Source organism: Callionymus lyra, chromosome 5 (genome assembly GCF_982586985.1).
Source record: "Callionymus lyra chromosome 5, fCalLyr1.hap1.1, whole genome shotgun sequence".
Classification (NCBI taxonomy): domain Eukaryota; kingdom Metazoa; phylum Chordata; class Actinopteri; order Syngnathiformes; family Callionymidae; genus Callionymus; species Callionymus lyra.
Window position 1 is genome coordinate 3,636,337 of NC_141822.1, and position 26,185 is coordinate 3,662,521.

General features: G+C 35.0%; 1 protein-coding gene across 1 annotated transcript in view; it reads right to left on the reverse strand.

The window, feature by feature from the left end:
* Window positions 1-25,749, reverse strand: part of prodha (proline dehydrogenase (oxidase) 1a) — a 38,370-nt gene extending 12,621 nt beyond the window's left edge. The window contains exons 1-13 of the mRNA XM_087790515.1: window positions 25,431-25,749; window positions 23,011-23,219; window positions 19,600-19,634; window positions 17,677-17,826; window positions 16,204-16,268; window positions 8,387-8,503; window positions 8,240-8,319; window positions 7,235-7,316; window positions 6,032-6,124; window positions 5,776-5,922; window positions 2,420-2,595; window positions 844-942; window positions 661-749 (exon numbers count right to left, since the gene is read on the reverse strand). Coding sequence (XP_087646641.1) covers window positions 661-749; window positions 844-942; window positions 2,420-2,595; window positions 5,776-5,922; window positions 6,032-6,124; window positions 7,235-7,316; window positions 8,240-8,319; window positions 8,387-8,503; window positions 16,204-16,268; window positions 17,677-17,826; window positions 19,600-19,634; window positions 23,011-23,219; window positions 25,431-25,736 — 1,648 coding nt within the window. The 5' untranslated portion in view covers window positions 25,737-25,749. The remainder of the gene's footprint in view (window positions 1-660; window positions 750-843; window positions 943-2,419; window positions 2,596-5,775; window positions 5,923-6,031; window positions 6,125-7,234; window positions 7,317-8,239; window positions 8,320-8,386; window positions 8,504-16,203; window positions 16,269-17,676; window positions 17,827-19,599; window positions 19,635-23,010; window positions 23,220-25,430) is intronic.
* Between the last annotated feature and the right edge of the window lie 436 nt (window positions 25,750-26,185).

Genomic DNA, 26,185 nt, shown 5'->3' on the forward strand with positions numbered 1-26,185 from the left:
AAATTCAATGTAAATTCAAAAGTGAAATTCAATGTAAATTCAAAAGTGAAATTTAATGTAAAATCAAAAGGGAAATTCAATGTAAATTCAAAAGTGAAATACAATGTAAAATCAAAAGTGAAATTCAATGTAAATTCAAAAGTGAAATACAATGTAAATTCAAAAGTGAAATACAATGTAAAATCAAAAGTGAAATTCAATGTCAATTCAAAAGTGAAATACAATGTTAATTCAAAAGTGAAATACAATGTAAAATCAAAAGGGAAATTCAATGTAAATTCAAAAGTGAAATACAATGTAAATTCAAAAGTGAAATACAATGTAAATTCAAAAGTGAAATTCAATGTAAATTCAAAAGTGAAATACAATATTCAAACAAACTTTTATAAATAACCCTAAATCCCTGAAAGACAGAGAATCCTTACACTCAGATTTTTACTTCATTTTTTAAAGTCAAAATGCATGTTTGTGTAAATAAATGTGACTAAAACACAACAGTTTGTCATTAGAAACGTCCACACGTGTGTGAGTCGATAGAAAAGACCATCATTTTCAAGTTTACGTAACAACTTCAGTGTGTGCGACTGTGTGTGATGTAAGAAGTGTCGCAGCTGCGACTGCATAGCGTGTGTGTACTTTTAGCGCGACAGTGTAACCTACCCAGCGGGAAACTGATCTGGTCGCACATGCCGAGCAGCTGTCCGAAGTACACCTGGTTCTCCGTGGGCGAGAGTCCGAGCTGGTCCATCCTGGACAGAACCCCGAGGAGGTCAAGGCGTTATATAACTGTCTCAAGAGGCCCCCGGTGTTGTGTTGCTCGTGTGTATCTTTTGTGAGACGTACTTCTCCAGTGTGTATCGCACACTGTCCTCGTTGTGAGACGCGACCATGACGTTTGTGTTTCCTCGATGCTCGATGTCTTCCAGGATGAATTCCAAACACCTGAGACCAGAGAAGTCAACGTTAGAATCAAGTGGATTTAAAAAACACAAATATGAACAAATAAATTACAACATAATAAATGAATGAATAAAACAAGTGACTTGTACGATGAGTGGACGTATATACATGAAATGAAAACATTTAAAACGTGACGATTCAATAATTAAATAACTTTAAGTGACAAATAAACTTCATTTATAATCCATAATAAAAAGACAACGCAGGAATATTTTGTCGTGTTTTGGAAATTATAACATAAAATAAATCAATAATAGAAATGTATAAGTGGATTAAAATGGTTTAATAAAAAATATATTAAATTCAATAAAAAAATACGTCAAAATACAATATAATAAATGTTTTAAGAGCTTTTATGCTTTTCTTTTTGTAATAAATCCTATATTTCACCATCAGAACACGTTTAGTACCAGTGCTAGTATTTTTTGTTGTGTGTTGAATACAAATGATATAAATTATAAACAAATAAAATAAAATAAGTGAATTATAATTAAAAAAATTAAGTAAATAATACATATTAAGTGGACGTATATATATTAAATAACTGAAGGTGTTTAAGTAACAAATAAATTCCATTTATATTTAAGAATAAAAAGACTTGTATTGATAGTGTTTTAAAAACACAGGAATATTTTTGTTGTATTTTGGAAATAAATTATAATGTAAAAAAAAAAATATATATATAATAATAATAAATAATACAGAAATACACGTGGCTAGTACTTAAACTGTGTATTAAAAAAAAAAAAAGAAGTAAATAATTAATTAGAATGAAATATTGAACTTTTTTATGTGCTTGTATCTGTTATCTTTAGTAATCAATCCTATATTTCAGAATCAGAACAAGTTTATTAGCTTTTATATTTTTTGGTGTCTTGAATACAAATAATAACATAGAATAAACACTTACTAAAACTCAATGTTTAAATAACTGAAGTTTATTTTAGTAATAAATAAAGTCAACTCATATTTCAGAATCAGAACATGTTTATTGTTGTAAAAGCAAGTTCCGGCTGATTGTTCGCTACTATACTGGATTTAAATTGTTGCTATAGGTTCCACAGCTGTGATTGGTTGGCTGGGCGGCAAAGCATCATGGGAGCTGTTTAGGTCTGCGTTACCGAGAGGGTTGTTGACAGAGACGACACCTCATTTGTGCAGGCTTTTCCTTGAATTTCTCGAACTCCTGTGTTGTTCTCGGTGTTGTCTTGATCCTTGAAGTATGTACTGTTTTGAGTATTGTTTTGATTGTTAAAGCGCTTTGTGACCCTGGTCTCGAAAAGCGCTATATAAATATATATTACTTACTTACTTACTTACTCATATGTGATGTTTGATTTTACAAGTTGAAATACAAGTTAAATAAATATTTTATTAAAATGGTCGCTACAGTGTTTTCTTGACGTTACTCAACAATAAACGAGTAACTAAGTTAGAAACTGCGAAGTTTGTCACTCACTTGTGGTACATTCTGTTGGTGGCCTCGTAGTCCGGGTTGATGGGGTCCTCGTAGCCGATCTCTTGTGCTCTGGTTCTCTCCTGGTACATGTACGCTCCACGGACCAGTTTAGCTCCGAACTGCCATCCCTCCCTCCTGGACAGCTCCATGTCCACGGAGACGTTTGCGTACGCGTCCTGAGAGTAACACGGAACTTTGAGTCACGCTTGACTTCAAACACATTTAAGAACAAATTCAAACTTATTATTACGTATTTATTTAATTATTTATTAGTAACTGTTTTCATACTGAAGTAACAGTGCTTTTACTTGTGTTATATCATTAGGATGTAATAGTATTTTAACTTTAGTAATATTATAAGGAAGTAATGGTACTTTTACTGGAGTAATATGATTCTGAAGTACTGTAAATCAATTAATGAGTAAAAGCACTGAAAGTCAAGTAATGAGTAACAGTACTGTACGTTAAGTAATGAGTAACAGTACTGTAAATTAAGTAATGAGTAACAGTACTGTAAGTCAAGTAATGAGTAACAGTACTGTACGTCAAGTAATGAGTAACAGTACTGTAAGTTAAGTAATGATAAACAGTACTGTAAGTCGAGTAATGAGTAACAGTACTGTAAGTTGAGTAATGAGAAACAGTACTGTAAGTCAAGTAATGAGTAACTACTGTAAATTAAGTAATGAGTAACAGTACTGTAAGAAAAGTAATGAGTAACAGTACTGTAAGTTAAGTAATATGTAACAGTACTGTAAGTCAAGTAATGAGTAACAGTACTGTAAATTAAGTAATGAGTAACTACTTTAAATTAAGTAATGAGTAACAGTACTGTAAGTCAAGTAATGAGTAACAGTACTGTAAGTTAAGTAATGAGTAACAGTACTGTAAATTAAGTAATGAGTAACAGTACTGTCAGTCAAGTAATGAGTAACAGAAACTGTAAATTAAGTAATGAGTAACAGTACTGTAAGTTAAGTAATATGTAACAGTACTGTAAGTCAAGTAATGAGTAACAGTACTGTAAGTCAAGTAATGAGTAACTACTGTAAATTAAGTAATGAGTAACAGTACTGTAAGAAAAGTAATGAGTAACAGTACTGTAAGTTAAGTAATATGTAACAGTACTGTAAGTCAAGTAATGAGTAACAGTGCTGTAAATTAAGTAATGAGTAACTACTTTAAATTAAGTAATGAGTAACAGTACTGTAAGTCAAGTAATGAGTAACAGTACTGTAAGTTAAGTAATGAGTAACAGTACTGTAAATTAAGTAATGAGTAACAGTACTGTAAGTCAAGTAATGAGTAACAGTACTGTAAATTAAGTAATGAGTAACAGTACTGTAAGTTAAGTAATATGTAACAGTACTGTAAGTCAAGTAATGAGTAACAGTACTGTAAATTAAGTAATGAGTAACTACTTTAAATTAAGTAATGAGTAACAGTACTGTAAGTCAAGTAATGAGTAACAGTACTGTAAGTTAAGTAATGAGTAACAGTACTGTAAATTAAGTAATGAGTAACAGTACTGTAAATCAATTAATGAGTAAAAGTACTGAAAGTCAAGTAATGAGTAACAGTACTGTACGTTAAGTAATGAGTAACAGTACTGTAAATTAAGTAATGAGTAACAGTACTGTAAGTCAAGTAATCAGTAACAGTACTGTAAATTAAGTAATGAGTAACAGTACTGTAAGTCAAGTAATGAGTAACAGTACTGTAAGTTAAGTAATGAGAAACAGTACTGTAAGTCGAGTAATGAGTAACAGTACTGTAAGTTGAGTAATGAGAAACAGTACTGTAAGTCAAGTATTGAGTAACTACTGTAAATTAAGTAATGAGTAACAGTACTGTAAGAAAAGTAATGAGTAACAGTACTGTAAGTTAAGTAATATGTAACAGTACTGTAAGTCAAGTAATGAGTAACAGTGCTGTAAATTAAGTAATGAGTAACTACTTTAAATTAAGTAATGAGTAACAGTACTGTAAGTCAAGTAATGAGTAACAGTACTGTAAGTTAAGTAATGAGTAACAGTACTGTAAATTAAGTAATGAGTAACAGTACTGTAAGTCAAGTAATGAGTAACAGTACTGTAAATTAAGTAATGAGTAACAGTACTGTAAGTTAAGTAATATGTAACAGTTCTGTAAGTCAAGTAATGAGTAACAGTACTGTAAATTAAGTAATGAGTAACTACTTTAAATTAAGTAATGAGTAACAGTACTGTAAGTCAAGTAATGAGTAACAGTACTGTAAGTTAAGTAATGAGTAACAGTACTGTAAATTAAGTAATGAGTAACAGTACTGTAAATCAATTAATGAGTAAAAGTACTGAAAGTCAAGTAATGAGTAACAGTACTGTACGTTAAGTAATGAGTAACAGTACTGTAAATTAAGTAATGAGTAACAGTACTGTAAGTCAAGTAATGAGTAACAGTACTGTAAGTTAAGTAATGAGAAACAGTACTGTAAGTCGAGTAATGAGTAACAGTACTGTAAGTTGAGTAATGAGAAACAGTACTGTAAGTCAAGTAATGAGTAACTACTGTAAATTAAGTAATGAGTAACAGTACTGTAAGAAAAGTAATGAGTAACAGTACTGTAAGTTAAGTAATATGTAACAGTACTGTAAGTCAAGTAATGAGTAACAGTACTGTAAATTAAGTAATGAGTAACTACTTTAAATTAAGTAATGAGTAACAGTACTGTAAGTCAAGTAATGAGTAACAGTACTGTAAGTTAAGTAATGAGTAACAGTACTGTAAATTAAATAATGAGTAACAGTACTGTAAGTTAAGTAATATGTAACAGAACTGTAAGTCAAGTAATGAGTAACTACTGTAAATTAAGTAATGAGTAACAGTACTGTAAGAAAAGTAATGAGTAACAGTACTGTAAGTTAAGTAATATGTAACAGTACTGTAAGTCAAGTAATGAGTAACAGTACTGTAAATTAAGTAATGAGTAACTACTTTAAATTAAGTAATGAGTAACAGTACTGTAAGTCAAGTAATGAGTAACAATACTGTAAGTCAAGTAATGAGTAACAGTACTGTAAATTAAGTAATGAGTAACAGTACTGTAAGTCAAGTAAGGCGTAACAGTACTGTAAGTTAAGTAATATGTAACAGTACTGTAAGTCAAGTAATGAGTAACTACTGTAAATTAAGTAATGAGTAACAGTACTTTAAATTAAGTAATGAGTAACAGTACTGTAAGTCAAGTAATGAGTAACAATACTGTAAGTCAAGTAATGAGTAACAGTACTGTAAGTCAAGTAATGAGTAACAATACTGTAAGTCAAGTAAGGAGTAACAGTACTGTAAGTGGATTAATATTACTTCACTGTACTCACCTTCAGGTAACACTGGTATGTGTTGAAGATCAACGGCTTCTCTCTGTTGAACTTTCTCTGCATCTCCAGGGTCAAGCGACTGATCGCCGGCTGGAAGTATGTTTGCTCGGCGTCGACCATGAGCCTCACGCTGTTCTCCAGCGCGTGCTGCACACACACATGCCAGGGTCACGTGAGCAGCTGCCTAGTTTCTCTTCACGCGTCCATATGGCTGTTGAACTGCAGATGGTTCAATAAACACAAGTATTTCTCTCACCTTGGCCAGAACATCCATCCTCTGCAACATTCTCTTCATCTGTCGCTCCTCCTCGCTGGTGAAACTGCCCAACAGAGGCTCCAGCTGACCCGTCTGCACACAACATGTTGACATGTTGACATGATGATATGTTTACATGTTGACATGTTGACATGTTGACATGATGACATGTTGACATGATGATATGATGATATGTTGACATGTTGACATGTTGACATGTTGACATGATGATATGTTGACATGTTGACATGATGACATGATGATATGTTGACATGTTGATATGTTGACATGTTGACATGTTGACATGATGATATATTGATATGTTGACATGTTGACATGATGACATGTTGACATGTTGACATGTTGACATGTTGAGATGTTGCTGATCCAAACTCAAGAAGAAAATTATGTTAGGAACATTTTCTGACTTTTTAAAAATGCAACGTATCATATTCATATCTAGATATTCAATATCTAGATATTGAATATCTAGATATTGAAGACATATATATATATATATATATATATATATATATATATATACATATATTTAATACAGTTTAAATATTGTTACTTTAGAATAATATCACTCAAGTAAATGGCTTCATGAAAATATAACAGAAAGGACGATTAGTTTTAAATAATCTTACTAAAGTTAAAGTACAGATACTTCAGAATAATATTACTTAGGTAAAAGTACTATTACTTCCTAATAATATTACTAAAGTAAAAATACTCATACTTCACAATAATATTTCTCAATTAAAAGTACTGTTGCCTCAGAATAAAAACACTCAAGATAAAATGTTACAAATATATATATATATATATATATATATATATATATATATATATATATATATATCAAAGTACAGATTGGAATCCTGCAGGATCTGGAATCCTACTAGTAGAGATTGGAATTCTAATATGTACAAGTACGTCATATAATAAGAAAAACAATTTAAATCTGCGTCTCGTCTCTCGGTTTCTCTTGATCTATATTTTGAATTCCAGCCTCTCGGCTCCAGACACTGCAGGGAAAGTACATGTTATCCAACGTTGTGTCACTTTTGAGAAAGACTGATATTTTCTCCGTTTATCAGACACTTCAAGGTCAAACTAGGCAATAGTTAACCAAAACTGGACAATAGCTAACCAGCGTGACTAGTCCACGAGTCCACCTCTCGTTGCTGCAGAACTCACCTGAAGGTTCGGAACCATCAGCAGGTTGGAAATCTTCGTGGTGTCGTTGATCAAGTTGTTCCAGTCGAGCAGGTCGATGGCTCTGAAGGAAGACGTGACGCGTTTTTACCCGAAAGAATATTATGTTAGTATGTATATATTATTATTATCAATGGTTGAATTTAACTTTTCAAACTTTTTTATTGAAATGTTGTTGGTTTTTTATAAGAAATTCAAATAAATAATTACATTTTTACACATATCATTGAACAATACATTTTCTCAATTCAATATTGTTTTCAATTCCTATTTATTTAAATTCAATATAAAAATGTTGATAGAAAGAATATTTCTGAATTATTGTAATTACAACATCAAACTCTGTGTGTAAAAAAAAGCATTGATTTAGAAAATATTTCACTTGTTTCAATTAAATTATTTAAAAAAATAAAAAACGATAGATATAGAAACTACTGAATTTAATTATTAAAACATTTTTTAAATACGATGCTTAAAAAGAAACAAAAACATTTCTATAGATGAAAAAAATATTCAACTTTTTTTTAAATTTAATTATTAAAAGAAAACAAAAACAACCTTTTTCATATACAAGTGAATTTTTATAATGTATTTCAATGATAGTTTAAAGTTTCAAATGTTGAATATTTTTCTGATACTAATGATATAAATGGAATTTTTAAATGGAATTATTCAAAGAAAACAAAAAAAAACTTTTTATATACAAATTACATTTTTTTTTATTATGATAAAAAACATTTTAATCAAAAAAACATTTGAAATGTTGAGTATTTTTCTGATATAAATGGGATTTTAAATGTAATTATTCAAAGAAAACAAAAAAAATGAAATGAAAAAAAGATTATTGATAATAAAAAAGACATTTGAAATGTTTAGTATTTTTCTGATGCCGCTGAAATACTCTGAATGGAACCAAACACAGTATTTAAAATGTAAGATTGAATGTTTGTGAAGTAAAACATGAATACTAGATTGACTGGTTCTTACCCCGACAAACCCAACTTCTCTCCCGTGAACCAGTTTTCGATGTCGTCCTTGGGAGCGAAGCCGAGCTCCGTCAGACTCTCCTGCGAAGAACCGCTCGCGGGTCACGTGACGGCGCCGGGTCATGTGACCTTCAAATTCAAACCTCACCTTGAGCTGATCCAGTTCCAGCTTCTGCTCCAGAACCTTCATCTCAGATTTGCCCTGTTGAGCCGACAGGAAGCTGAAGAACTGGCGCCACTTGACCAGAACCTCGGAGAACTGGAGCTGCGAGAGGAACATGTTTTACTGCAGTAGAAACAACATTGTACTCACAAGGTCGTGAGGAACATGTTTTACTGCAGTAGAAACAACATTGTACTCACAAGGTCGTGAGGAACATGTTTTACTGCAGTAGAAACAACATTGTACTCACAAGGTCGTGAGGAACATGTTTTACTGCAGTAGAAACAACATTGTACTCACAAGGTCGTGAGGAACATGTTTTACTGCAGTAGAAACAACATTGTACTCACAAGGTCGAGAGGAACATGTTTTACTGCAGTAGAAACAACATTGTACTCACAAGGTCGTGAGGAACATGTTTTACTGCAGTAGAAACAACATTTTACTCACAAGGTCGAGAGGAACATGTTTTACTGCAGTAGAAACAACATTTTACTCACAAGGTCGTGAGGAACATGTTTTACTGCAGTAGAAACAACATTTTACTCACGAGGTCGAGAGGAACGTGTTTTACTGCAGTAGAAACAACATTTTACTCACAAGGTCGAGAGGAACATGTTTTACTGCAGTAGAAACAACATTTTACTCACAAGGTCGAGAGGAACATGTTTTACTGCAGTAGAAACAACATTTTACTCACAAGGTCGAGAGGAACATGTTTTACTGCAGTAGAAACAACATTTTACTCACAAGGTCGTGAGGAACATGTTTTACTGCAGTAGAAACAACATTTTACTCACAAGGTCGTGAGGAACATGTTTTACTGCAGTAGAAACAACAGTTTACTCACAAGGTCGTGAGGAACATGTTTTACTGCAGTAGAAACAACATTTTACTCACGAGGTCGTGAGGAACATGTTTTACTGCAGTAGAAACAACAGTTTACTCACAAGGTCGTGAGGAACATGTTTTACTGCAGTAGAAACAACATTTTACTCACGAGGTCGAGAGGAACATGTTTTACTGCAGTAGAAACAACATTGTACTCACAAGGCCGTGAGGAACATGTTTTACTGCAGTAGAAACAACATTTTACTCACGAGGTCGTGAGGAACATGTTATACTGCAGTAGAAACAACATTGTACTCACAAGGTCGTGAGGAACATGTTTTACTGCAGTAGAAACAACATTTTACTCACAAGGTCGTGAGGAACATGTTTTACTGCAGTAGAAACAACATTTTACTGACAAGGTCGTGAGGAACATGTTTTACTGCAGTAGAAACAACATTTTACTCACAAGGTCGTGAGGAACATGTTTTACTGCAGTAGAAACAACAGTTTACTCACAAGGTCGTGAGGAACATGTTTTACTGCAGTAGAAACAACATTTTACTCACGAGGTCGTGAGGAACATGTTTTACTGCAGTAGAAACAACATTTTACTCACAAGGTCGTGAGGAACATGTTTTACTGCAGTAGAAACAACATTTTACTCACGAGGTCGTGAGGAACATGTTATACTGCAGTAGAAACAACATTTTACTCACGAGGTCGTGAGGAACATGTTATACTGCAGTAGAAACAACATTTTACTCACGAGGTCGTGAGGAACATGTTATACTGCAGTAGAAAAAACATTTTACTCACGAGGTCGTGAGGAACATGTTTTACTGCAGTAGAAACAACATTTTACTCACAAGGTCGTGAGGAACATGTTTTACTGCAGTAGAAACAACAGTTTACTCACGAGGTCGTGAGGAACATGTTTTACTGCAGTAGAAACAACATTTTACTCACGAGGTCGTGAGGAACATGTTTTACTGCAGTAGAAACAACATTTTACTCACAAGGTCGTGAGGAACATGTTTTACTGCAGTAGAAACAACATTTTACTCACAAGGTCGTGAGGAACATGTTTTACTGCAGTAGAAACAACAGTTTACTCACGAGGTCGAGAGGAACATGTTTTACTGCAGTAGAAACAACATTTTACTCACAAGGTCGTGAGGAACATGTTTTACTGCAGTAGAAACAACATTTTACTCACGAGGTCGTGAGGAACGTGTTTTACTGCAGTAGAAACAACATTTTACTCACAAGGTCGTGAGGAACGTGTTTTACTGCAGTAGAAACAACATTTTACTCACAAGGTCGTGAGGAACATGTTTTACTGCAGTAGAAACAACATTTTACTCACAAGGTCGTGAAGAACATGTTTTACTGCAGTAGAAACAACAGTTTACTCACAAGGTCGTGAGGAACGTGTTTTACTGCAGTAGAAACAACATTTTACTCACAAGGTCGTGAGGAACATGTTTTACTGCAGTAGAAACAACATTTTACTCACAAGGTCGTGAGGAACATGTTTTACTGCAGTAGAAACAACATTTTACTCACAAGGTCGTGAGGAACATGTTGTACTGCAGTAGAAACAACATTTTACTCACGAGGTCGAGAGGAACATGTTTTACTGCAGTAGAAACAACATTTTACTCACAAGGTCGTGAAGAACATGTTTTACTGCAGTAGAAACAACATTTTACTCACGAGGTCGTGAGGAACATGTTTTACTGCAGTAGAAACAACATTTTACTCACAAGGTCGTGAGGAACATGTTTTACTGCAGTAGAAACAACAGTTTACTCACGAGGTCGTCAGGAAAATGTTTTACTGCAGTAGAAACAACATTTTACTCACGAGGTCGTGAGGAACATGTTATACTGCAGTAGAAAAAACATTTTACTCACGAGGTCGTGAGGAACATGTTTTACTGCAGTAGAAACAACATTTTACTCACAAGGTCGTGAGGAACATGTTTTACTGCAGTAGAAACAACATTTTACTCACAAGGTCGTGAGGAACATGTTTTACTGCAGTAGAAACAACAGTTTACTCACAAGGTCGTGAGGAACATGTTTTACTGCAGTAGAAACAACATTTTACTCACGAGGTCGTGAGGAACATGTTTTACTGCAGTAGAAACAACATTTTACTCACGAGGTCGTGAGGAACATGTTATACTGCAGTAGAAACAACATTTTACTCACGAGGTCGTGAGGAACATGTTATACTGCAGTAGAAACAACATTTTACTCACGAGGTCGTGAGGAACATGTTATACTGCAGTAGAAAAAACATTTTACTCACGAGGTCGTGAGGAACATGTTTTACTGCAGTAGAAACAACATTTTACTCACAAGGTCGTGAGGAACATGTTTTACTGCAGTAGAAACAACATTTTACTCACAAGGTCGTGAGGAACATGTTTTACTGCAGTAGAAACAACAGTTTACTCACGAGGTCGAGAGGAACATGTTTTACTGCAGTAGAAACAACATTTTACTCACAAGGTCGTGAGGAACATGTTTTACTGCAGTAGAAACAACATTTTACTCACGAGGTCGTGAGGAACGTGTTTTACTGCAGTAGAAACAACATTTTACTCACAAGGTCGTGAGGAACGTGTTTTACTGCAGTAGAAACAACATTTTACTCACAAGGTCGTGAGGAACATGTTTTACTGCAGTAGAAACAACATTTTACTCACAAGGTCGTGAAGAACATGTTTTACTGCAGTAGAAACAACAGTTTACTCACAAGGTCGTGAGGAACGTGTTTTACTGCAGTAGAAACAACATTTTACTCACAAGGTCGTGAGGAACATGTTTTACTGCAGTAGAAACAACATTTTACTCACAAGGTCGTGAGGAACATGTTTTACTGCAGTAGAAACAACATTTTACTCACAAGGTCGTGAGGAACATGTTGTACTGCAGTAGAAACAACATTTTACTCACGAGGTCGAGAGGAACATGTTTTACTGCAGTAGAAACAACATTTTACTCACAAGGTCGTGAAGAACATGTTTTACTGCAGTAGAAACAACATTTTACTCATGAGGTCGTGAGGAACATGTTTTACTGCAGTAGAAACAACATTTTACTCACAAGGTCGTGAGGAACATGTTTTACTGCAGTAGAAACAACAGTTTACTCACGAGGTCGTGAGGAACATGTTTTACTGCAGTAGAAACAACATTTTACTCACGAGGTCGTGAGGAACATGTTGTACTGCAGTAGAAACAACATTTTACTCACGAGGTCGTGAGGAACATGTTGTACTGCAGTAGAAACAACATTTTACTCACGAGGTCGTGAGGAACATGTTGTACTGCAGTAGAAACAACAGTTTACTCACAAGGTCGTGAGGAACATGTTTTACTGCAGTAGAAACAACATTTTACTCACGAGGTCGTGAGGAACATGTTTTACTGCAGTAGAAACAACATTTTACTCACAAGGTCGTGAGGAACATGTTGTACTGCAGTAGAAACAACATTTTACTCACAAGGTCGTGAGGAACATGTTTTACTGCAGTAGAAACAACATTTTACTCACAAGGTCGTGAGGAACATGTTGTACTGCAGTAGAAACAACATTTTACTCACAAGGTCGTGAGGAACATGTTTTACTGCAGTAGAAACAACATTTTACTCACAAGGTCGTGAGGAACATGTTTTACTGCAGTAGAAACAACAGTTTACTCACAAGGTCGTGAGGAACATGTTTTACTGCAGTAGAAACAACATTTTACTCACAAGGTCGTGAGGAACATGTTTTACTGCAGTAGAAACAACATTTTACTCACGAGGTCGTGAGGAACATGTTTTACTGCAGTAGAAACAACAGTTTACTCACGAGGTCGAGAGGAACATGTTTTACTGCAGTAGAAACAACATTTTACTCACAAGGTCGTGAGGAACATGTTGTACTGCAGTAGAAACAACATTTTACTCACAAGGTCGTGAGGAAAATGTTTTACTGCAGTAGAAACAACATTTTACTCACGAGGTCGTGAGGAACATGTTTTACTGCAGTAGAAACAACATTTTACTCACAAGGTCGTGAGGAACATGTTGTACTGCAGTAGAAACAACATTTTACTCACAAGGTCGTGAGGAACATGTTTTACTGCAGTAGAAACAACATTTAACTCACGAGGTCGTGAGGAACGTGTTTTACTGCAGTAGAAACAACATTTTACTCACAAGGTCGTGAGGAACATGTTGTACTGCAGTAGAAACAACATTTTACTCACAAGGTCGTGAGGAACATGTTGTACTGCAGTAGAAACAACATTTTACTCACAAGGTCGTGAGGAACATGTTTTACTGCAGTAGAAACAACATTTTACTCACAAGGTCGTGAGGAACATGTTTTACTGCAGTAGAAACAACATTTTACTCACGAGGTCGAGAGGAACATGTTATACTGCAGTAGAAACAACATTTTACTCACAAGGTCGTGAGGAACATGTTTTACTGCAGTAGAAACAACATTTTACTCACGAGGCCGAGAGGAACATGTTATACTGCAGTAGAAACAACATTTTACTCACAAGGTCGTGAGGAACATGTTTTACTGCAGTAGAAACAACAGTTTACTCACGAGGTCGTGAGGAACATGTTTTACTGCAGTAGAAACAACATTTTACTCACAAGGTCGTGAGGAACATGTTGTACTGCAGTAGAAACAACATTTTACTCACAAGGTCGTGAGGAACATGTTTTACTGCAGTAGAAACAACATTTTACTCACGAGGTCGTGAGGAACGTGTTTTACTGCAGTAGAAACAACATTTTACTCACAAGGTCGTGAGGAACATGTTGTACTGCAGTAGAAACAACATTTTACTCACAAGGTCGTGAGGAACATGTTGTACTGCAGTAGAAACAACATTTTACTCACAAGGTCGTGAGGAACATGTTTTACTGCAGTAGAAACAACATTTTACTCACAAGGTCGTGAGGAACATGTTTTACTGCAGTAGAAACAACATTTTACTCACGAGGTCGTGAGGAACATGTTTTACTGCAGTAGAAACAACATTTTACTCACGAGGTCGTGAGGAACATGTTTTACTGCAGTAGAAACAACAGTTTACTCACGAGGTCGTGAGGAACATGTTTTACTGCAGTAGAAACAACAGTTTACTCACGAGGTCGTGAGGAACATGTTTTACTGCAGTAGAAACAACAGTTTACTCACAAGGTCGTGAGGAACATGTTTTACTGCAGTAGAAACAACATTTTACTCACAAGGTCGTGAGGAACATGTTTTACTGCAGTAGAAACAACATTTTACTCACAAGGTCGTGAGGAACATGTTTTACTGCAGTAGAAACAACATTTTACTCACAAGGTCGTGAGGAACATGTTTTACTGCAGTAGAAACAACATTTTACTCACAAGGTCGTGAGGAACATGTTTTACTGCAGTAGAAACAACATTTTACTCACGAGGTCGAGAGGAACATGTTATACTGCAGTAGAAACAACATTTTACTCACAAGGTCGTGAGGAACATGTTTTACTGCAGTAGAAACAACATTTTACTCACAAGGTCGTGAGGAACATGTTTTACTGCAGTAGAAACAACATTTTACTCACGAGGTCGAGAGGAACATGTTTTACTGCAGTAGAAACAACATTTTACTCACGAGGTCGTGAGGAACATGTTTTACTGCAGTAGAAACAACAGTTTACTCACAAGGTCGTGAGGAACATGTTTTACTGCAGTAGAAACAACATTTTACTCACGAGGTCGTGAGGAACATGTTTTACTGCAGTAGAAACAACAGTTTACTCACAAGGTCGTGAGGAACATGTTTTACTGCAGTAGAAACAACAGTTTACTCACAAGGTCGTGAGGAACATGTTATACTGCAGTAGAAACAACATTTTACTCACAAGGTCGTGAGGAACATGTTTTACTGCAGTAGAAACAACAGTTTACTCACGAGGTCGTGAGGAACATGTTATACTGCAGTAGAAACAACATTTTACTCACAAGGTCGTGAGGAACATGTTTTACTGCAGTAGAAACAACATTTTACTCACGAGGTCGAGAGGAACATGTTTTACTGCAGTAGAAACAACATTGTACTCACAAGGTCGTGAGGAACATGTTTTACTGCAGTAGAAACAACATTTTACTCACGAGGTCGTGAGGAACATGTTATACTGCAGTAGAAACAACATTGTACTCACAAGGTCGTGAGGAACATGTTTTACTGCAGTAGAAACAACAGTTTACTCACAAGGTCGTGAGGAACATGTTTTACTGCAGTAGAAACAACATTTTACTCACAAGGTCGTGAGGAACATGTTTTACTGCAGTAGAAACAACATTTTACTCACGAGGTCGAGAGATAGAGAGATAGATAGATAGATAGATAGATAGATAGATAGATAGATAGATAGATAGATAGATAGATAGATAGATAGATAGATAGATAGATAGATAGATAGATAGATAGATAGATAGATAGATAGATAGATAGATAGATAGATAGGGAGGGAGGGAGGGAGGGAGGGATGGATGGATGGATGGATGGAAGAGTTGAACAAGAAAGTAATACATTTAAAAATAAATCAAAATAAACTTGATTTAAGTCCATTTTTCCAAGTGACTCGTTGAAAAGTTAATGAAAAACATTTACTTTACAACCTTTGATTGATGTTTTTCTGTGACTTGGTGAGAATTTAAAATATTAAACGTATAAAAATCACTTCTTATTCTGAGTTTTTGTGAACATTTAATCAGTTTTTAATCAGTTTACATTTTTTTTACAAACTATTTTATGTATTAATTGTTCTTTAAATGATTCCCTCGTGAACAAAACATAACTTTACATCCACATGAATTTAACAAGTGGATTCAATTCAAACAAAGAGAGAAAGAATCGAGTGTATTGATCGTGAAATCGATTAATTCAATAAGAATCGAACCGGAAACTCACCAGGAACTGAGGTCGACCGAGAGCCGTCATCTTGATGGCAGAGAAGCCGTCAGTGGACGCGCCCCCTGTCGGTGACAAGTCAGCATTACACAACTTTAAAACTGTTGTGTCACTTATTTTGATGCAGGTGTGTTAATTATTATGATGCAGTTGTGTCACTTATTTTGATGCAGTTGTGTCACTTATTTTGATGCAGGTGTGTCACTTATTTTGATGCAGTTGTGTCACTTATTTTGATGCAGGTGTGTCACTTATTTTGATGCAGTTGTGTCACTTATTTTGATGATGGTGTGTAACTTATTTTGATGCAGTTGTGTCACTTATTTTGATGCAGGTGTGTCACTTATTTTTATGCAGTTGTGTCTCTTATTTTGATGATGGTGTGTAACTTATTTTGATGCAGTTGTGTCACTTATTTTGATGCAGTTGTGTCTCTTATTTTGATGATGGTGTGTCACTTATTTTGATGCAGTTGTGTAACTTATTTTGATGCAGGTGTGTCACTTATTTTGATGCAGGTGTGTAACTTATTTTGATGCAGTTGTGTCTCTTATTTTGATGCAGGTGTGTGACTTATTTTGATGCAGGTGTGTAACTTATTTTGATGCAGGTGTGTCACTTATTTTGATGCAGGTGTGTCTCTTATTTTGATGCAGGTGTGTCACTTATTTTGATGCAGGTGTGTCACTTATTTTGATGCAGGTGTGTCTCTTATTTTGATGCAGGTGTGTCACTTATTTTGATGCAGGTGTGTCACTTATTTTGATGCAGGTGTGTAACTTATTTTGATGCAGGTGTGTCACTTATTTTGATGCAGTTGTGTCTCTTATTTTGATGCAGGTGTGTCACTTATTTTGATGCAGTTGTGTCACTTATTTTGATGCAGGTGTGTCACTTATTTTGATGCAGGTGTGTAACTTATTTTGATGCAGGTGTGTCACTTATTTTGATGCAGGTGTGTAACTTATTTTGATGCAGGTGTGTCACTTATTTTGATGCAGTTGTGTCACTTATTTGATGCAGTTGTGTCACTTATTTTGATGCAGTTGTGTAACTTATTTTGATGCAGTTGTGTAACTTATTTTGATGTAGTGGTGTCACTTATTTTGATGCAGTTGTGTAACTTATTTTGATGCAGTTGTGTAACTTATTTTGATGTAGTGGTGTCACTTATTTTGATGCAGTTGTGTAACTTTTTTGATCAATACTAATATATCAACATTTTCAAATTAAATTATTTAATTTAAGTTTTCTTTTAAAAAAAATATTTAATGCTTAAAATAAAAAAATGTAAGCATTAAAAAAAATATTGTTTTATTATATAAAACATTTCATGTTTTATTGTGTTCATTGTGTTTATTGTGAACTGACACCACCTACACTGGCAGTAAAAGTTTGATTCTGAAAGTAGAAGCTACTTCTCCGACTCTGTTATCTAGGTGTTATCTCTAAAGAACACCTGGATCTTCTCACCTGAGGCTTTGATGCAGTTGATGAACGTCTCCATCTGGTCGTCACACTTGGCCTCGTCGGCGTAGAAGTATGTGCGAGCGCTGATGACTCCGCCTCGTCTGTCGCCGAACCTGCGATGAGCTTTGTACTTGTTCTCGCGCTGACCTGCGTCTGAAAGAATACACACTCAACGTATAACTAACTTGTGTTGTTTACGGTTTCACACGACAAACTGTGTGACTTAATGTCAAAGTTGTAAAAATATATCAACGCGTCGTCAATTCTGTCGTCCTTGAACTTGAACAACTAGAGGAGTTTATAGTCAATACTCTGTTATGATACATAGTGATACTGTAGTAACAAGGATATATGTGTAGTATTGTCCAGTACTTGACTCTGGTGTTGTGATAGTGTAGTAACAAGGATATATGTGTAGTATTGTCCAGTACTTGACTCTGGTGTTGTGATAGTGTAGTAACAAGGATATATGTGTAGTATTGTCCAGTACTTGACTTTGGTGTTGTGATAGTGTAGTAACAAGTATATATGTGTAGTATTGTCCAGTACTTGACTCTGGTGTTGTGATAGTGTAGTAACAAGGATATATGTGTAGTATTGTCCAGTACTTGACTCTGGTGTTGTGATAGTGTAGTAACAAGGATATATGTGTAGTATTGTCCAGTACTTGACTCTGGTGTTGTGATAGTGTAGTAACAAGTATATATGTGTAGTATTGTCCAGTACTTGACTCTGGTGTTGTGATAGTGAAGTAACAAGTATATATGTGTAGTATTGTTCAGTACTTGACTCTGGTGTTGTGATAGTGTAGTAACAAGTATATATGTGTAGTATTGTCCAGTACTTGGCTCTGGTGTTGGATCACTGTATCTTCTCGTCCTCACTCATCATTGTATCCTCTCGTCCTCAGTCATCACTGTGTTCTCAAGTCGTCAGTCATCACTGTATCCACTCGTCCTCAGTCATCACTGTATCCTCTGGTCCTCAGTCATCACTGTATCCTCTGGTCCTCAGTCATCACTGTATCCTCTCTTCCTCAGTCATCACTGTATCCTCTCATCCTCAGTCATAACTGTATCCTCTCATCCTCAGTCATCACTGTATCCTCTCTTCCTCAGTCATCACTGTATCCTCTCATCCTCAGTCATAACTGTATCCTCTCATCCTCAGTCATCACTGTATCCTCTCTTCCTCAGTCATCACTGTATCCTCTCTTCCTCAGTCATAACTGTATCCTCTCGTCCTCAGTCATCACTGTATCCTCACGTCTTCTGTCATCACTGTATCCTCTCGTCCTCAGTCATCATTCTTCCTTGAGGACGTAATGACTGCTGCCATCTAGAGGCCGGACGTTAAATTGCAATACGAAAATGAACAAATGTACAAATGTAGTAATATCTACACATTCATTGTAAATAAGACAAAAAAGAATTATGTTTTATTTTATTCAAACGTTGTGGAAATAAAACCCCTAAAATAACTAAGATAGAAATAAAGTATTATATAAAATCTAAAGAATCAAATACAAATATCATGTTCAATCAATAATGTGCTGTTGAATATGAAAAAATCCCAGTATTTTCTCGTGACTAAAGTATTGATTGATGTGTTTCAGCTGTTTCTGGTCACATGACTAACATGACGTTATCTCAGTCTCTGATAAGAGTTTTGATCAGTGGTGTCACTGTGAAGCTTCTGTTCAGGTCAGAGCTCACAGGAGGAACTTGAACCTCATGCGACTGAGAGAAGAAAGTCTCGATACGACGGGAAAACCTTGAGTTACAAGAATCTAAGGCAAGAAATAGAAAAACTAAATGTGTTCTTTTTATTTGCACTTGTTCTTTATATGTGTCGAGAGTCTTTAAAGTATTTTATTTCAATGACTCACTTAGAGAAACTTATGATAAAACATAATAAAACACAAACCTGGACGTTCCTTCTCGGCCTCAGACACACAGGCACTGAAAAACAAAATAGATTTTTAGTTTGATTCACGTTCAAAGTTACAGTATGTTACTTACTTAGGTACATAAAGTACTAAACATGTACTTAGGTAAGTACATAAGTTACTAAACATGTAGACGATGCTATTTCTGTGTATTTATGTGTGTAAACCTACATTTATTGATACATTTTAACTTGTTTTTCGGCCTTTAAAAGTAAATATTTTAACTGTGTATTGTTTTTGATTGTTCAAGTTCTTTGTGACCCTGGTCTAGAAAGATCTTTACAAATAACCTTCACTTACTTACTTACTAACTTACTTACAAACTTACTCACTTAGTTACTTAGTAACTTACTTAGCTACTTAGCTACTTAGTTACTTACCTACTTACTTACTTACTTACAAACTTACTCACTTAGTTACTTAGTAACTTACTTAGCTACTTATTTACTTACTTACTTAGCTACTTAGTTATTTAGTTACGTACTTACTTAGTTACTTAGCTACTTAGTTATACAATTATTTACTTACTTACTTACTTAGCTACTTAGTTATTTAGTTACGTACTTACTTAGTTACTTAGCTACTTAGTTATACAATTATTTACTTACTTACTTACTTAGCTACTTAGTTATTTAGTTACGTACTTACTTAGTTACTTAGCTACTTAGCTACTTAGTTATTTACTTAATTATTTAGATACTTAGTTATTTAGTTACTTACTTAGTTACTTACTTACTTAGCTACTTAGTTATTTAGTTACTTACTTAGCTACTTAGTTATTTAGTTACTTACTTACTTACTTAATTAGTTACTTACTTACTTAGTTACTTAGCTACTTACCTACTTACTTTCTTCGTTACTTACTTAGTTACTTACTTACTTAGCTACTTACCTACTTACTTTCTTCGTTACTTACTTAGTTACTTACTTACTTAGCTACTTACCTACTTACTTTCTTCGTTACTTACTTAGTTACTTAGCTACTTACCTACTTATTTTATTAGTTACTTACTTACTTACTTAGTTACTTAGCTACTAACCTACTTACTTTCTTCATTACTTACTTAGTTACTTAGCTACTTACTTACTTACTTAATTAGTTATTTAGTTACTTAGTTACTTAGTTACTTACTTTCTTTCTTACTTACTGACTTGTGTTTTATATGCACATTTAATTATTTAGGTTTTTATTCATTTCGCGTTTATCTACTTTTTGTATATTATTTATTTGTTCTTTTCACTGACAGTCTATAAATGAAGATAAATGTAAATGTTTTTATTAATAAATATGTCATTTTACTTCATATTTTTCCAGTTGCATCTTCTTGACACATGTTTCTAAAGAACTCTGAGTCAAAGTCATCAGACTTTTATCTCTTTAGTGACTCAATCGTTTCCTGCGTTGGTGTGATCTTGTTGTTTATTTGAATTGTTGTCGTTTATTTGAACACAAATCAGGTCTGAACGTGTGGAATGTTTTTGATTGTTCAAGTTCTTTGTGACCCTGGTCTAGAAAGATCTTTACAAATAACCTTCACTTACTTACTTACAAACTTATTTAATTAGTTACGTAGTAACTTACTTACTTAGCTACTTAGTTATTTAGTTACTTACAGTACTTACTTACTTAGCTACTTTGTAATTTAGTTACTTACTTAGTTACTTACTTAGTTATTTACTTACTTACTTAGTTACTTAGCTACTTAGTTATTTACTTACTTACTTGGCTACTTTGTTATTAAGTTACTTATTTAGTTACTTATTTAGTTACTTAATTACTTACTTACTTACTTAGTTACTTACTTAGCTACTTAGCTACTTAGTTATTTACTTACTTACTTGGCTACTTTGTTATTAAGTTACTTATTTAGTTACTTACTTACTTACTTACTTAGTTACTTACTTAGTTATTTACTTACTTACTTAGTTACGTAGCTACTTAGTTATTTACTTACTTACTTGGCTACTTTGTTATTAAGTTACTTAATTAGTTACTTACTTACTTAGTTAATTAGTTAGTAACCTACTTACTTTGTTTTTGATTGTTAAAGTTCTTTGTGACCCTGGTCTAGAAAGATCTTTACAAATAACCTTTACTTACTTACTTACAATGTTTTTGATTTGAATTGTTGTCGTTTATTTGAACACAAAGGTCTGAATGTGTGGAATGTGCTCGTGTTGCTCAATCACTGTTCACTACGTTGTTTTCGTGCTTCGATGACCTCCTTCGATAAAAACCCGATCAAACACATGCGAGTCGAGCACAAGCAGCTCGTGTTCCTGTCAGGAAGTTACATAACACTGTTGGCATCCTGCATGTGACGCCTCGCGTGGGGCACTTCCTGGAACCAACAGAGCTCTCGACCAATCAGGCTGCAGGGGTTTGTCTTTAGCGACCAATGGAGGAGACGTTTGGTCTCCGGTGGAAAAATAAATGTTGCACAACCAGTGAGCGAGAGGAAAACAAGCCGAGCATGACACAGTTATTCATGTGTTAATACATCGTTATTAATGTATTAAAACAATGGTATTAATGCGTTAATACAATGTTATTATACGTGAATACAATGTTATTATACGTTAATACAATGTTAATAATGCATTAATACAATGTTATTTATGTATGAATACAATGTTGTTAATGCAATAATATATTTTATATCTATCTATCTATCTATTAACTTATGATAACATTGTATTAATGCATTAATACGACGTTACTCTTGCAATAATATAATGTATTATTATTATGTATTATATTACGATAATAATGCATTAACAACATTGTATTAATACATTATTATCATTGTATGGAATACATAAATAACATTGTTATAATGCAATAATACATATATTAATACATGAATAACATCGTATTAACGCATGAATAACATTGTATTCATTAATACTTGTATTAATGAATACAATGTTATTCATGCATTAATACAATAAAGTGGCAATAAAAGTTTCTGATTTTCTAAATCAAACTTTCAGCCAATCGTGAGACACAGAATGAGAATAATGACAAAACTAATAAAAATATATATATTTGTAAGTTTCTACATACATTCAGTGAAGTGTACATACAATACGTTCAAAAGTTAACTTTTAACTTGTTTGTAGTTATAAATTAAAGTTGTTTTTTTGTTAAACTATTGAATTTTACTGCATAATTGATACACATTGATTAATTGATGATAAAGAGAAGTTGTTTATCTGTTGTGTACTAAGCGAGAACATACACATGTTTCTACTTTACTGTAAACTCGTTGTGCAACAGATTCCTATGGTTTAAATTAAGGCGAGGATTCTGATTGGCCGTCGGCTCACAGGGTTATTACATAACTCCGGGGTCCGAGCGTGCCGGCACGTATATATCAGTTACTCACTCCATCTCCTTCTTCTCTGCCTCCTCCTGGGTCAGGTCCTCCTCCACGCTGTAGTCCAGCACGGCGCCGACGCCGAAGGCCCGGTTCTTCTGGATCAGGGGTTTGATGGCGTTGTGGTCTTCGCCCGCCACGAACTGACCGTAGAAGGTCATCTTCATCAGCTTCTCGAAGACCCTCTTGCCGAACACCTTCTTGCACAGATCCATCAGCTGTGGAGATCAGAGTCGTCAATATTTGACACTTTTTATATCGACATCTTTTGTTTTTAAACGTTGGAAAATGTTCCGAAATTATTTCCATAAAGTCATTAGTCCTGCACGATATAGGAAATAAGTGCGATATCGATATTAATGCGATATTTTTTACTTTCACCTAAAAATGTAGCCGCGAGTACAGGGGTTTAAGGGAAACGTTTTCATTTATTTCCACGCTTCGGTGTCGAAAAATATAACTTATAACGCTCCGTCTAGCAGGACTTGCATCGGTTTCCCGCCAAACTGAGCGACATCAGAGAGGAGCCGCCGGCGCATCGTGATATCACCAAATCAATAATAAATCCTTGTACACGCACACATAACACTTTATAAATGACGCTAACAACTTAGCTCGTTAGCATACGGTGAAGACGCACACATAACACTTTATAAATGACGCTAACAACTTAGCTCGTTAGCATACGGTGAAGACGCACACATAACACTTTATAAATGACGCTAACAACTTAGCTCGTTAGCATACGGTGAAGACGGACAGGTTTGTTTGGAAGTTCACGATCTTATAAGAAAACAACTGAGACGAGATGAAAAGTTCTTACAATATGTTGCTTTAACAAAGGAGGTTGAAAGAGACGAGTGACTGGATCACTAGTGTTTGACTAGATCATAAGTTAGTATTACTTCACTGGATCACTAGTGTTTGACTAGATCATAAGTTAGTATTACTTCACTGGATCACTAGTGTTTGACTAGATCATAAGTTAGTATTACTTCACTGGATCACTAGTGTTTGACTAGATCATAAGTTAGTATTACTTCACTGGATCACTAGTGTTTGACTAGATCATAAGTTAGTATTACTTCACTGGATCACTAGTGTTTGACTAGATCATAAGTTAGTATTACTTCACTGGATCACTAGTGTTTGACTAGATCATAAGTTAGTATTACTTACGTGGATATACTAAGCCAAGACGCGTCACCATAGCAACCGAGCCTAACAAGCTGCGCCGCACAGTTCACAGACGGACGGAGACGTAAACAACAACGAGACATAGAAGTACAAATTGACAACTTTACAGAACGTGACACTGATTGGTCGAAGTGAGCATTTAAGAAAAGATTGATTTATACAATAAAAAATATATAAATTATCACATGTTTTCGATGCATATCACATGTGACAATATCGCAATATCAATATTTTTATATCGATATATCGTGCAGCCCTAATTGAAATATTGACTCATTTAATAAAGTGATAATATTTTCCAAATTTATGATTTTTATTTTACACATAGAGTTTAATTTTCTTATTCCAATAGTTCAAAAATAAATGTTTTGAATTCCATATTTTTAAGTTTCTAGTTTCTAGTACAAAGGGTTTTTTTAAACGAGTTTCATTTTCTAATTCCAGAGTTATTTTTAGCCAATCGTGCAACGAGCAGATGATCATGTGACAACATAGAAGAACATGATCCAGTAGCTCAGTGTTGTTTTGGTATTTTAGTGACACTGTTGTATTTTATATTGAATTTAAAAGACTATAAATTACAAAATATCGAAATTCGAAAACTTACTTTTGTTTTATTGGAATTGGAATATCAAACTCTATGTGTAAAAACTGCAGTATTTGTACATGGATCAACAGGTGATGAAGAAACTGCAGTACTTGTACACGGATCAACATGTGATGAAGTACTTGTACACGGATCAACAGGTGATGAAGGGACTGCAGTACTTGTACACGGACGAAGAAAGTGCAGTACTTGTACAAGGATGTGATGAAGAGACTTTAGTACTTGTACACGGATGTGATGAAGAAACTGCAGTACTTGTATATGGAAGTGATGAAGAAAGAAGTGAAGTACTTGTACACGGATCCACAGGTAATGAAGTACTTGAAGAGACTGCAGTACTTTTACACGGATGTAATGCAGTACTTGTACACGGATGAAGAGACTGCAGTACTTGTACACGGATGAAGAGACTGCAGTACTTGTACACGGATGAAGAGACTGCAGTACTTGTACACGGATGAAGAGACTGCAGTACTTGTACACGGATGAAGAGACTGCAGTACTTGTACATGGATGAAGAGACTGCAGTACTTGTACACGGATGAAGAGACTGCAGTACTTGTACACGGAAGAAGAAACTGCAGTACTTGTACACGGAAGAAGAAACTGCAGTACTTGTACTCACCTCCTTGTTCTTGTCCACCAGCAGGTCCACAGTACAAAGCTTAAACACCAGTAAACTTCTCAGCAGCTCCATGTTGTCTTTGCTTCTATAAGCTTCTCTCGTGTTGTTAAAATCCACCTCCGCCCTCTTGACTCGCTCCACTGTTGCGCGCCTGTTGCTGCTGATCAGCTCCTGCGGCTGCGTCTCGACGGCGAGCTCGTCCAGTTCCTCCTGGGTCTTGGGCGAGGGCACGGTGGACCGGAACCTCGCGGAGACCAGGACCGGGTGGACCCTGGTCAGGTTGGAAACGATCCTCATGTACGACATGATTGACGTGAAGTGTTTCTGATGAAGGCTCGCGCTCGGAGGGGGTTATAGGCGAGGGGGCGGGGCTACGCGGATACGTCACAAGGATGCCAATGACGTCACGGTCTTGTTTTGGTCGTTGAATGAAAGAACGTTCTGAACCATTAGTAACAATATTCCAGGGCAGGAGGAGGTAATGTATTTAGAAAGTATTCACGATATCATGGATTGAAATAAAATACGTTCAAGATATTTTATAAAAAGCGTAAATAAAGTTAAAACAATGGTTTCCAAGAGACCTGTCAATCAAGGGAAGAGTTTAAATGTCCAAAACTGAGTAATTTTACATTATTTTAGGCTGCATTAGCATTATTTGATAATATTCCATTAAAATAATGTTCTATTGAATTTCAGAAAAACCAAGTATTTAAAAAAAAATCAACAAATATTAACTCTTGTGAAAATTGTGG